The 13,502-nt window shown below is 41.2% G+C and overlaps 1 protein-coding gene and 1 pseudogene across 3 annotated transcripts in view; both read right to left on the bottom strand.

Annotated features, from left to right (window-relative positions):
• Positions 1-13,502, bottom strand: part of NUP107 (nucleoporin 107) — a 56,001-nt gene that overhangs the window by 30,084 nt on the left and 12,415 nt on the right. For 2 of the 3 annotated variants that reach the window (XM_004053538.5, XM_019038540.4), the window contains 4 exons: positions 11,683-11,810; positions 9,753-9,801; positions 3,241-3,312; positions 2,456-2,544 (listed from right to left, as the gene is read on the bottom strand). In XM_004053538.5, the coding sequence (XP_004053586.2) occupies positions 2,456-2,544; positions 3,241-3,312; positions 9,753-9,801; positions 11,683-11,810 (338 nt within the window). The remainder of the gene's footprint in view (positions 1-2,455; positions 2,545-3,240; positions 3,313-9,752; positions 9,802-11,682; positions 11,811-13,502) is intronic. The other variant, XM_055357017.2, reaches the window with a different exon arrangement.
• LOC129525673 (keratin, type II cytoskeletal 8-like) lies at positions 3,893-9,059 on the bottom strand (annotated as a pseudogene).

Here is a 13,502-nt window from a genome sequence, read left to right as displayed (position 1 = left end):
AAAAAAAACAAAAAACAAAAAAAAAACTTATTTTCTGAAAATGAAAACTTCCTTTCAGAAAAAAAATCACATCCACTTAAGATTTAATTTTTAATAAATGCTTAGTAGCAGGAATTTCCTAGCTAAGCAGAGAAACTATATAATTGACTTACAGACTTTGTACACACATTACTGAATTCAAAGGCAATCTGGCAATCTGACTTTTTTTTTTTTTTTTTTTTTTTTTTTTGAGATGGAGTTTTGCTCTTTTTACCCAGGCTGGAGTGCAATGGCGTGATCTTGGCTCACTGGTGCCCGCCACCACGACTGGCTAATTTTTGTATTTTTAGTAGAGATGCGGTTTCACCATGTTGGCCAGACTGCTCTTGAACTCCTGATCTCAGGTGATCCGCCTGCCTTGGCCTCCCAAAGTGCTAGGATTACAGGTGTCAGCCACTGTGCCTGGCCGCAATCTGACCTTTTAAAAATCTTTTGCAAGTCTTAAACCATGCCCAGCCACAATCTGACCTTTTAAAAATCTTTTGCAAGTCTTAAAATAAACTGTCCCTTTAACTTATGGGAGCTTTCTGGCTTCAAGGGCCTATAATAATTTAGAAGTACTGAAGAGTGTAAGCAAAAGCAAGACAAAACAAAACAAACCCAAACAAGTAGCTGAAAACAGGACAGAAGTGTCTTCTTGACAATCAGAAGATCATCTTCTGATATGATCAATAATCTTATTAAGAAAAAAGCAGGCAGGTGATTGAAAACATAAATTGGACCATGTCATTCTTCTATTCTCAAGGTTTCCCATCACATTTAGAATAAAGCCCAGAATACTTACATTTGCCTGCCTGTAAAAGCCCTATATCTGGCTTCCTCCAATCTTGTTTTCTACCATTCTTTTCCTTGCTGTGTTCCCACTGGCTTCTTTGTGCAAACACTTTACGTTCTCTGGGTCATTCCAGTTTGTTTTCCTGCTCAGAATAGTTATCCCCCAGATTTTTGCATGGCTGGCTGCCTTTATTTCATAAAAGTCTCTTACTACCTTAGAAAAGCCTTCTCTTCAATTTAAAGTAGGACTCCCTGTCGTATCTATCCATTAATTCTAATCCTTTTTTTTTTTTTTTTTTTTTTTTAAGATGGAGTCTCGTTCTGTCACCCAGGCTGGAGTGCAGTGGAGCGATCTCGGCTCACTGCAAGCTCCGCCCCCCAGGTTCAAGCTCCTGTCATATCAGTATTTAAATACAGAATTCAGGATCTCCTACTTTAAAAACAATCTCCCTTCTGCGTTACTTTTATTTTATTTATTTATTTATTTTTTGAGACAGGGTCTCACTCTGTCACCCAGGCTGGAGTGCAGTGGCGCAATCTCGGCTCACTGCAACCTCTGCCTCCTGGGTTCAAGCGATTCTCCTGCCTCAGCCTCCCAAGTAGCTGGGACTACAGGCGCCCGCCACCATGCCTGGCTAATTTTTTGTATTTTTAGTAGAGACGGGTTTCACCGCATTAGCCAGGATGGTCTTGATCTCCTGACTTCGTGATCCACCCGCCTCGGCCTCCCAAAGTGCTGGGATTACAGGTGTGAGCCACAGCGCCGAGCCTCTAATTCATTTTTTTCCCCAAAGCTCGGAATACTCAACAGAATATACATTCGTCTCTTGGTATCCATAAGGGACCCTACTCGGATACCAAAATCCAAGGATGCTCAGATCCTTTACATAAAATATTGTATTATTTGTATATAACCTACACATGTTCTCCCATATACTTTATATCATCTTGATTACTTAGAATACCTAATACAATGTAAATGTTATGCAAATAACTGTTATACTATATTTTTAAATTTGTATTACTTTTTTAATCTTGTTATTTTTATTGTTTTATTCCAATTATTTCTTTTCTGTTTTTTGTTTTTTTTTTTTTTTTAAGACGGCCTGCTCTGTCGCCCAGGCTGGAGTGCAATGGCATGAACTCGGCTCACTGCAACCTCCGCCTCCTGGATTTAAGCGATTCTCCTGCCTCAGCCTCCCAAGTAGCTGGGATTACAGGTGCGCGTCACCAGACCCAGCTAATTTTTGTATTTTTAGCAGAGACAGGGTTTTACCATGTTGGTCAGGCTGGTCTTGAACTCCTGACCTTGTGATCCCCCACCTTGGCCTCCCAAAATGCTGGGATTACAGGCGTGAGCCATCACACCCGGCTTGTTTTATTCCAATTATTTCTGATCTGCAGTTTGTTCAATCCATGGATGCGAAACCCACAAATTCAGAGGGCCAACTGTATATTTGCAAATCAGCTATCTAACTCTCTTAAACAATTATAAATTCCATAAAGGCAAAGCCTTTATTTGTTTTGCTCACACACCGAACAAAGTAGTGTGAACAAAGTAAAAACTGAATAATACTTATTGAAAGATGAATGAACAATATCAACATTGAGTGACCTTAAGAATTAAAGTTTGGTAACTTACCAATATACTGATTTTGCATAAAACTCAATATTATCAGAAAATTCTCCAATTTCATCTTTGGCAATACTCTCTAACCAATCTACCACCAGCTAAGAAAGAAAGAAAAAAATAAATTAGTGTTAAGTACCAAATCTATTTGTGTTTTATTTGTAGTGGTGCTACTACCCTTAATTCAAACAGTTTCAGATTTTTTATTTTTTTTTTTGAGACGGAGTCTCACTCTGTCGCGCAGGCTGGAGTGCAGTGGCATAATCTCGGCTCACTGCAAGCTCTGCCTCCTGGGTTCACGTCATTCTCCTGCCTCAGCCTCCCAAGTAGCTGGGACTACAGGCGCCCACCACCACACCTGGCTAATTTTTTTTTATTTTTAGTAGAGACGGGGTTTCACTGTTAGCCAGATGGTCTCGATCTCCTGACCTCGAGATCCGCCTGTCTTGGCCTCCCAAAGTGCTGGGATTACAGGCGTCAAGTTTCTGATTTTAAAAATATCAAGTAACAATTTTTCCAAACACTATTTTTACTTTTTTAAGATAAATAAATATTATGGCAAAAGAATAAAATTTTCTATAGGAATAATCGTTTTTAACAGGCTATTCCTGAAAATACTAGGGCTATTACTTAAAAATCAAAGAATAAGGTTTCTAATTCCTTTTAATTGCAAATAAAAAGATCAAGTAGAAAAAAAATTCAGAAAACAGTTTTAAGTTAAAAAACACTTCAGTACTTTGCATGTCATTAACCTTTTCTCCATGTTTCATAAAAAAATTTTTTAATTCTAGTCATACCTGACTTTGTCGAACAAGTGAATCCCTCTGAAATAACGCTTCCACAACTGTTTTTTCACTGGCATTAAGAGCCTATTATGAAAAATATTTAAAGGATAAACAGAACGAAAAGAAGATGCTGTAAGAAATATTATTTTAATAGAAAGATAAAAAGCCAGTATGAAACAAGTACAGTTAATCATCTATACATAAACATTTTACCACATAGTAAATCTGTATATTCATCATTGAAAAGTATCTATTGTGTAAATTCCAAACTGCTACATCAATTGTAGCTGCTCTTACCTGGTATTTTGATTCTTTACACTTGAAATTTAAAATTCCATTTTCCCAGAGATGGTGTTTTGGGGAAAAACAAACACAAAATAAAACAAACAAAAAACTTTAATAGGCCAGGCATGGTGGCTCACGCCTGTAATCCCAGTACTTTGGGAGGCCGAGGCAGGCAGATCACTTGAGGTCAGGAGTTAGAGACCAGTCTGGCCAAAATGGTGAATCCCCATCTCTACTAAAAATACAAAAATTAGCTGGGCGTGGTGACGCAAGCCTGTAATCCCAGCTACTCGGAGGCTAAGGCACGAGAATCACTTGAACCCACGAGGCAGAGGTTGCAGTGAGCTGAGATCATGCCACTGCACTCCAGCCTGGGTGACAGAGTGAGACTCCATCCCAAAATAAAAAAAAAAAACTGTAATACAGGGCTGAATACAGCCCTGTTACATGTTAGAAACTAAACATTTAAAAACTTTAAAATCCTTTATAGTCTATACAGAAGTTGATAAGTAATAAAAGCTAAGAGCAATCCAAGGCTCTTACAACTGACTTTAAAAGACAATTTAATGCAAATATTAGCAAGTAATACTAAGCAGTATATTAAAAGGATAATATATTGTGACCAGTTCAAGAATGGGTCAAATTAATTAATTAATCCATTTTATCCATGGGTTAAAGGAGAAAAGCTACATGGACTTCTTGACAGGTACCAGAATATTTCATAAAAATATCTTCATAAATTTTACCTTGCCATTTTGATGTAAAAAATATATACATCCTCATAAATTAGAAGTAGACTAACTGAAACCTCTAGCAAACATATAGTCGTCCCTTGGTATCCATGGGGGATTGGTTCCAGGACCCCTCGTGGATACCAAAATCTGTGGATGTTCAAGGCCCTTATATAAAATGTTGTAGTATATTTTATTTAATTATTTATTTATTTTTTGAGACAGAGTCTTACTCTGTCACCCAGGCTGGAGTGCAGTGGGCCTGATCTCAGCTCATTGCAACCTCTGCCTCCTGGGCTCAAGTGATTCTCATGCCTCAGCCTCCCAAGAAGAAGGGAGGTGCCTGCCACCACACCTGCGTAATTTTTGTATTTTTAGTAGAGATGGGTTTCACCATGTTGGCCAGGCTGATTTCAAATTCCTGGCCTCAAGCAATCTACCTGCCTCGGCCTCCCAAAGTGCTGGGATTGCAGGCATGAGCCACCTCATCCAGCCAAAATGCTGTAGTATATTTTAAATCATCTCTATTGGACCTGGCTGTGATAAAAAAAAATGAACAACAACAAAATCATCTTTAGATTATGTATAATATCTAATAAAATGTAAATGCTACATATGTAAATAGTTGTTATATTATATCACTTAGGGAATAAAGATTAAAAACATGTGCACATATTCAGTACAAACCCAATGATCTTTTATTTGAGACAGGGTCTCGCTCTGTCACCCAGGCTGGAGTGCAGTAGCACAATTACAGCTCACTACATTCTTGACCTCCTGGGCACAAGCGATCCTCCCATCTCAGCCTCACATGTAGATGGGACTAGGCATGCACCACCATGCCCGGCTAAGTTTGTCACTTTTTGCAGAGACTGGGTCTTGCTATCTTGCCCAGGCTGCTCTTGAACTCTGGGCTAAACTGAGCCTTCCACCTTGGCCTCCCAAAGTGTTGGGATTACTGGCATGAGCCTCCACACCTGGACCATTTTTTTTTCTTTTTTGACAGTTGGCAGAGCTAGCTGAGGTTTTATTTTGGAAAAAAAAAACTGAATTGTTTTGTAGCTGTAGGCATGGGCAAGGGGGGTACCCCAGGCAGTAAACTCCCCCCACGGGTGGGCAGAGGGCTAGGGCTGAGCCTCAGGTGGGTCTCCTGTTCCCTGTGCTCCTCTGGACAGCAGCCTCTCTGGGGCAGCCGCAGAAGGGGTAGGCTAGGAGGGGCTGTCACGGCTGTTCACTTGGTCAGTACATCAGACGACTCGGACACCAGCTTTCCATAGTGGGTCTCGATCTTCACAATCACAGCCCTGGTGGAGCTGGTGCAGCTGAAGGAACTGGAGCCCGCACCAGAGCCAAAGCTGGAGCCCAGGCTGTAGCTGAGGCCAGGGCTTATGAGGCCCCCATAGGCCGAGCTCAGACCACCTGCATAGCCGCTGGTGGTCTTCGTATGGATACTCATGTTCTGCATCCCAGACTCCAGCTGGCTCTCCTCATCCTCCAGCAGCTTCCTTTAAGTGGTGATCTTGATGTCCAAGGCCAGCTTGAAGTTCATCAGCTCCTGGTACTCCTGCAGCTGCCATGCCATGTCCTGCTTGGCCCGCCCACCTCCAGCTTGGACAGCTTGGTGTTGGCATCCTTAACTGCCAGCTCCCCATGCTGCTCAGCATCTGCGATGGTGGCCTCCAGGGAAGCCCTCTGGCCTTTGAGGCCCTCAATCTCATCCTGGAGCCGACTGATGTTCCTGTTCATCTTGGAGATCTCAGTCTTTGTGCGCCATGGGTCATCCCATGCTTCCAAGCCAGCGTCTGCAGCTCCTCATATTTGATCTCATGCTCTCAGCCTCAGCCTGGTTGTGGTTGGCGATCTCCTCGTACTGTGCCTTGACCTCAGCGATGATGCTGTTCATGTCCAGGGAGCGACTGTTGTCAATGGACAGCACCACAGATGTGCCCGAGATCTGGGACTGCAGCTCCCGGATCTCCTCTTCATACAGTTGCCTGAGGAAGTTGATCTCTTCAGTAAGCCCTTCCAGGCAAGACTCCAGCTCTACCTTGTTCTTGTAAGCTTCATCCACATCCTTCTTGATGAGGACAAATTCATTCTCCATCTCTGTATGCTTTTTGATATCATCCTCATACTTGTTCTTGAAGTCCTCCACCAGCCCCTGCATGTTATCAAGCTCCACCTCCAGCTTCAGCTTCTCTTGGCCCAGACTGTGCAGCTGCTAGCAGAAGTTTGTTGATGTAGCTCTCGAACATGTTGTCCATGTTGCGCTGAGCCATCTTCTGCCGCTGCAGGGGCCTCCACTTGGTCTCCAGCATCTTGTTCTGCTGCTGCAGGAACTGTACCTTGTCAATGAAGGAGGCAAACTTGTTGTTGAGGGTCTTGATCTGCTCCTTCACCTGGGTGCACACAGCTTGGATGTTGGGGTCCACCTCCAGGTTAAGGGGGCTCAGCAGGCTCTGGCTGACCGTGACTGGGGTGATGCCTCCCATACCACTGGCCCTGCCAAAGTCTCCACCCAGGCTACCCCGGAAGCTGCTGCTGCCCATTGGGGAGAAGCTCGAGGAGCTGATGCAGGCACTGGGCCCACACATGTAGGAATGGCTACTGAAGGCCCTTGGGCCAGAGTTGGACACCTTGAAGGACTTCTGGGTCACTCTGATGGACATGGTGGAGGCAGGAGTGAAGGCAGGCAGGCTGAGCTAGGCAGAGATTCGAGAAGGAACAGAGAAGCTGCTTCTTGGTGATTTTTTTTTTTTTTTTAAAGAATACTTTTGATCTGCGGTTAGTTAAATTCATGGATGTGGAACCCACATATAAGGAATTTCGGCTGACTGTACTTAACTGTAAAGCGAGATACTCCCTTTAAAATCCAGAAGATGAGGAGTAAGAGCTCATTATTATTCAACTTTACTTTGAAAATTCTAACTAACATAATAAAACCAGGAAAAGAATTAAGTTAGCAATAAGTATGGAAAAACAGTCAAAGTCATCACTACTTGTAGATAACAGAATTGCCTGGAAAACCAGAGGAATCCTATTAAAACTAGTAAGTGAGCTCAATAAATAGCCAAATATGACAGTCTTCCTACATGTGCATTTGGAATTAAGTATTTGTGGGATAAACAAATTAAAAGACTGGAAAGATATTAAAAAATATTTTAAGTGAAAAAGTAGCCTTGGAGTTTGAGACCAGCCTGGGCAACATAGTAAGACATCCCATCTCTATAAAATATAAAAAAGAAATTAGCCAGGCATGGTGGTACACACCTGTAGTCCTCGCTACTTGGGAGGCTGAGGCAGGAGGCTCACTTGAGCCCAAGAGTTCGAGGCTGCAGTGAACAATGATCATGCCACTGCACTCTGGCCTGTGAGACAAAGTGAGACCATGTCCCCGCTGTGCTGGCCACCCCCCAAAAAAAGAAAAAGAAGCAAAAGAAAAAAAAAGCAGTCTAACAGATATACATAAAATATTTATTATAAATATACATTATCTCCTTTTTTAACTATATATACTTGCTTCAAATATGAATTACTTTTGGGCGAGGCACGGTGGCTCACGTCTGTAATCTCAGCACTTTGGGAGGCCAAAACAGGTGGATCACTTGAAGCTAGGAGTTCAAGACCAGCCTGGACAACATGGTTAAAACCCTGTCTCTACTAAAAGTACAAAAATTAGCCGGGTGTGATGGTGCATGCCTGTAATCCCAGCTACTAGGGAGGCTGAGGCATGAGAATCGCTTGAACCCGGGAGGTGGAGGTTGGAGTGAGCTGAGATCACGCCACTGCACTCCAGCCTGGGCAATAGAGCAAGACCCTATCTCTTAAAAAAAAACAAGAATTACTTTTAAAAACAGAAAATATAAAGAAGTTAAACCCCAAAAAGGCATCTGATCTTGGTGATTTAACAGGCATATATGTGTACATATTTTTTCAAAACAGATACAGCTGGTTTATTTTGGAAATAAGTCTCATACAGAAATGTTATTTGCTGCATTTAAAAAACATCTGAGGCTATTTGCATGTTTCTTCCCCAAACCCTCAGTCCAGCCAAGGCCAGTTTTACCACCCAAGGTCCTTTCAGGATCCCAGGCCTGGAGGCTGTAGAAGACAGCATTGAATCCTAAGGGCAAAAGAATGGTGTTTACTTGTCCAGAATTTCTCTCACACACATATATATGTATGAAGAAAAACATTCACTGCATTTTTTTTTATTTTTTAGAAATGGGATCTCACTGTGTTGCCCAGGCTAGAGTGCAGTAGTATGATCGTAGCTCACTGTAGCCTTGAACTCCTGGGCTCAAGTGATCCTCTGGCCTTAGCCTGACAAGTTGCTGGGACCACAGGCATGTGCCTCTACACCAAACTATTTACTGCATTATTAATGGCCACAGCAAAAATACCAGTAACAACCTAAATATGTCCAGCTAAATGTCTCAAAAAATTACAGTACATTTATACTCTGACATACTATGAAAAAATATGGTAAAAACCTACATGAATTTTAAAAAATCTAAGAAATATTAATTTTAAAACTCTCAGTATAAGCCGGGCACAGTGGCTCACACCTGTAATCCCAGCACTGCGGGAGGCTGAGGTGGGCGGATCACAAGGTCAGGAGATCGAGACCAGCCTGGTCAATACAGTGAAACCTTATCTTTACTAAAAACACAAAAATTAGCCAGGTGTGGTGGCACAAGCCTGTAGTCCCAGCTACTCGGGAGTCTGAGGCAGAAGTATCACTTGAACCCAGGAGGCGGAGGTTGCAGTGAGCCATGATCGTGCCACTGCACTCCAACCTGGGTGACAGAGTGAAACTTCATTTCAAAAAAAAAAAAAAAAACAAACTCAGTATAAGGTATAAATGAAATCATATTATATGTTAAAAAACAAATGTGTGTGTGTATACAAGTATGTGAGTGTATGTTTACATATATGTATGTATCTATAAAGATGCATAGAAAAACGTCTGGTAGGATACATACCAAAACTGTTACACTAAATAGTCAGTGGGATAAAAAGGGACTTTTACCTCTAACTCTCTAATATAAATCAATATTTGATTATTTTATGAGACTGAACTTTTTATTTACTTGTAAAATTTTTAAAATGAAGAAACTCAAGATGGAAGGCTGAAAATAAAATCCTGGCTGGGCGCAGTGGCTCATGCCTGTAATCCCACCACTTTGGGAGGCCAAGGTGGGTGGATCACCTGAGGTCAGGAGTTCGAGACCAGCTTGGCCAACATGATGAAACCCCGTTTGCTATTAAAAATACAAAAAATTAGCTGGGCGTGGTGGGGCACGCCTGTAATCCCAGCTACTCAGGAAGCTGAGGTAGGAGAATCACTTGAACCCGGGAGGCAGAGGTTGCAGTGAGCTGAGATCACGCCATTGCCCTCCAGCCTGGGCAACAAGAGCGAAACTCCATCTCAAAAAAAAAAAAATCCTATTAGTAACATTTTAATTTGTATGTATTTATAAAAGAAAAAATTAATATAAAACTTACAGTAACTGCAAATACACTTTCCTCTTCTAATGCAGACTGTATTCTGTCTCTGGGGAAAAATAAGACAAAATAAAAAAAGACTTATTTCACACAAATATAATGAACTCGCCACTGAGCATCTGAGAGAAGGAAAATTTGGCTAACTTCTTTTTAAAATTTTTTTATTATTTATTTTTTCAAATATGTATATCTGTATTTTTGTAAACAAAAATGGGACAACAGGCCGGGCACACTGGCTCATACCTGTAATCCCAGCACTTTGGGAGGCTGAGACAGGCAGATCACTTGAGGTCAGGAGTTTAAGACCAGCCTGGCAAACAACAGAGTGAAACCCCGTCTCTACTAAAAATAAAAAAAATTAGGCAGGGCACAGTGGGTCACGCTTGTAATCTCAGCATTTTGGGAGGCTGAGGTGGGCGGATCACCTGAGGTCGGGTGTTCGAGACCAGCCTGGCCAACATAGTGAAACCCTGTCTCTACTAAAAATATAAAAATTAGACCAGGTACGGTGGCTCACGCCTATAATCCTAGCACTTTGGGAGGCCAAGGTGGGTGGATCACTTGAGGTCAGGAGTTTCAGACCAGCATGGCCAACATGGCAAAACCCTGTCTCTACTAAAAATATAAAAATTAGCCGAGCGTGTTGGCATGCACCTGTAATCCCAGCTACTCGGGAGGCTGAGACAGGAGAATCGCTTAAACCTGGGAGTCGGAGGTTGCAGTGAGCTGAGATCACACCACTGCATTCCAGCCTGGGCAACAGAGCGAGACTCCATCTCAAAAATAAAAATAAAATAAAAATACAAAAATTAGCTAGGCATGGTGGCCAGCCTCTGTAATACCAGCTACTCATGAGGCTGAGGCAGGAGAATTGCTTGAACCTCAGAGGCGGAGGTTGCAGTGAGTCAAGGTTGTGCCACTGCACTCAACCTGAGCAACAGAGTGAGACTCTTTTTCAAAAACAAAACAAATGGTGGAGGGGACATCATTTACATATTAATATGAAATCCAGTTTTCATATAACAATATGTCATGAATATCTTTCCATGTCAATGAATATACACAAATGGTTATTTATTTATTTAAATTATTATTATTTTTTTTTGAGATGGAGTCTCACTCTGTCACCCAGGCTGGAGTGCAGTAGCACAATCTCGGCTTGCAACCTCTGCCTCCGAGGTTCAAGCGATTCTCCTGCCTCAGCCTCCCAAGTAGCTGGGATTATAGGTGCCCACCACCACGCCTGGCTAATTTTTGTATTTTTAGTAGAGACAGCGTTCTACTATGTTGGCCAGGCTGGTTTTGAACTCCTGACCTCAAGTGATCCACCCACCTTGGCCTCCCAAAGTACTGGGATTACAGGCATGAGCCACTGTGCCCAGCCCACAAGTGCTAATTTAAAATGGCTGCAAGTTATTCTGGTTCTAACAGAGCTGCTGTAATTCATTTAACCAATTCCTTAGTAGTAGTTTTTAATTTTTTGAGATTTAAAAGTTTTATTCATATGTGGTTGTATATATTTCTCATTATTTTCTTAGGTTAAATTTCTAGGCATAAAATTCCTAGATTCAAGGATATGTACATGGTATAATCTTTGCCTTCTGGAAAATTTGGTTAACTTCTTTCAAACTTCCATATTACATGAAGTCTAACTTTCAGCTCTTTTCTTAATTTAGCCTAAGTATTGCACTATTTTTAGTACTTTCCTTGAGTCTTTACACACATCCAATTTTGGTAACTACCAGCTTTATGATCTGATATCTTCCTCTTCCCTCTTGACTCACTCTTGACAACTAAGGTATTCGAAATGATAAGCATCAAAAATAGCAAAACCTATTTCCAAGCACGACCTACCCTAACTTTTAAATTAATTTGCCTGTTGGTTTATTACCTTATGTTTATTTCACTTATGAATTCTAGACGCCATTACCTATACAAAGAAGCCAGCAGCCTCCATGTGACCATCTCCTGTTGAAGAAGCCAGAGCATACTGGCTGTTTTTGAAAATTTTTGAAGTCCAGGTGTTGCTCGACTCACTATTTTACTCAGTATATTCACCTGAATAAAAAACACAGATGTAAAGAGGTTAATTTTCTACAATTTTGAGTCACTGATAAGTTTGTATTTGAACAGAGTGCTAAAATAATTGTATTTAATAAGTATATATTATAAAATTGCCTTCTCTATTTTGTCTTTTTAAATTAAATGTAATGTAATGTTCCCACTAGAAATGGATCTAATTTGGAACAAGGTGTGTTTATCTGAGTATATATATAAGTCTAACATACTCTTGATTTCAGATCCAACAGCGGCAGTGATGGATATATTTTTTTCTCCCTGTATATCTACCCAGAAGATAAGTTAAATCAAACCTATACCTGGAAAAATCATAACATAAGCCAACATTTTAGCAATTAAAATTTAAAGTTATCTTAAAATTATGTTTGAAAAATTTATATCACGTAACTAATCAAGAAAGATATTTTCCTAAGATTGGCACCAAAAACATTATCATTTCTAAACAAAACATCACCAAAGTCCTTCCTCATTCCAAAATAGTGGTCTTAAACCTTTTCAGAGGCTGGGCGTGGTGACTCACGCTTGTAATCCCAGCACTTTGGGAGGCCGAGACAGGTGGATTGCTTGAGTTCAGGAGTTTGAGACCAGCCTGGCCAACATGGTGAAACCCCATCTCTACTAAAAATATAAAAAATTAGCCAGGCATGGTGGTGTGTGCCTGTAATCCCAGCTACTCAGGAGGCTAAGGCAGGAGAATCACTTGAACCCAGGAGGCAGAGGTTGCAGTGAGCAGGGATCCTGCCACTGTACTCCAGCTGGGGCGACAGAGTGAGACTCTGTCTGGGGAGAAAAAAACAAAAACACCTTTTCAGGACTGAGGCACATGTAAAAATCTAATAAAAGGCATGAATGGTCCCCCTAGAAACATACACACAATTGTTTATCAGGAGGTTTAACGACCTAGGGTAAAGAAAATCTTTCTCAAAGGTTACTAACGGTACGTCATTATCTTGTCAAGATGAATTAAGGAAGAAGACTGCTCTCATTCAGAACACCACAATGGGTTTTCCCACCCCTTAATAAGTATTCACAAAGTAATGTTACTACTGTCTTAAGACTAGTACTTCATAAAAGTGTTATCTGTACTTCATTCATTACATTCTCAGTTGGAATCCTGACTCCAGTGATTCACTAAGTGTTATTTAATGAAGCTACCGCATTTATAATAGAACAATTCAGAGGTCAATTATTGAAACATTAAATGATAAAAAGTTGTCTATTACTATTATTTCAATTATTACTGAATGCAGTATTTTCTTGAAGTCTTTTCCTCTTTCTAAAAATAGACTTCTTTAGTGTAGTTTTATTTTATTTTATTTTGAGGCGGAGGAGTCTCACTCTGTTGCCTAGGCTGGAGTGCAGTGGCAGAATCTCAGCTCGCTGCAACCTCCGCCTCCCGGGTTCAAGCGATTCTCCCACCTCAGCCTCCCGAGTAGCTGGGATTACAGGTGACCACCACCACACTCGACTAATTTTTTTGCATTTTTAGTACAGATGAGGTTTCACCATATTGGCCAGGCTGGTGTTGAACTCCTGACCTAAGGTAATCTACCTGTCTTGGCCTCCCAAAGTGCTGAGATTACAGGTGTGAGCCACTGTGCCTGGCCTAGCTTTAAATTCACAGCAAAATGGGGCAGAAAGCAGAGTACCCAAATATCTCTTCCCCCACAC

Source organism: Gorilla gorilla, chromosome 10, assembly GCF_029281585.2.
Source record: "Gorilla gorilla gorilla isolate KB3781 chromosome 10, NHGRI_mGorGor1-v2.1_pri, whole genome shotgun sequence".
Classification (NCBI taxonomy): Eukaryota; Metazoa; Chordata; class Mammalia; order Primates; family Hominidae; genus Gorilla; species Gorilla gorilla.
This window is presented reverse-complemented; position numbering and strand designations above follow the sequence as displayed.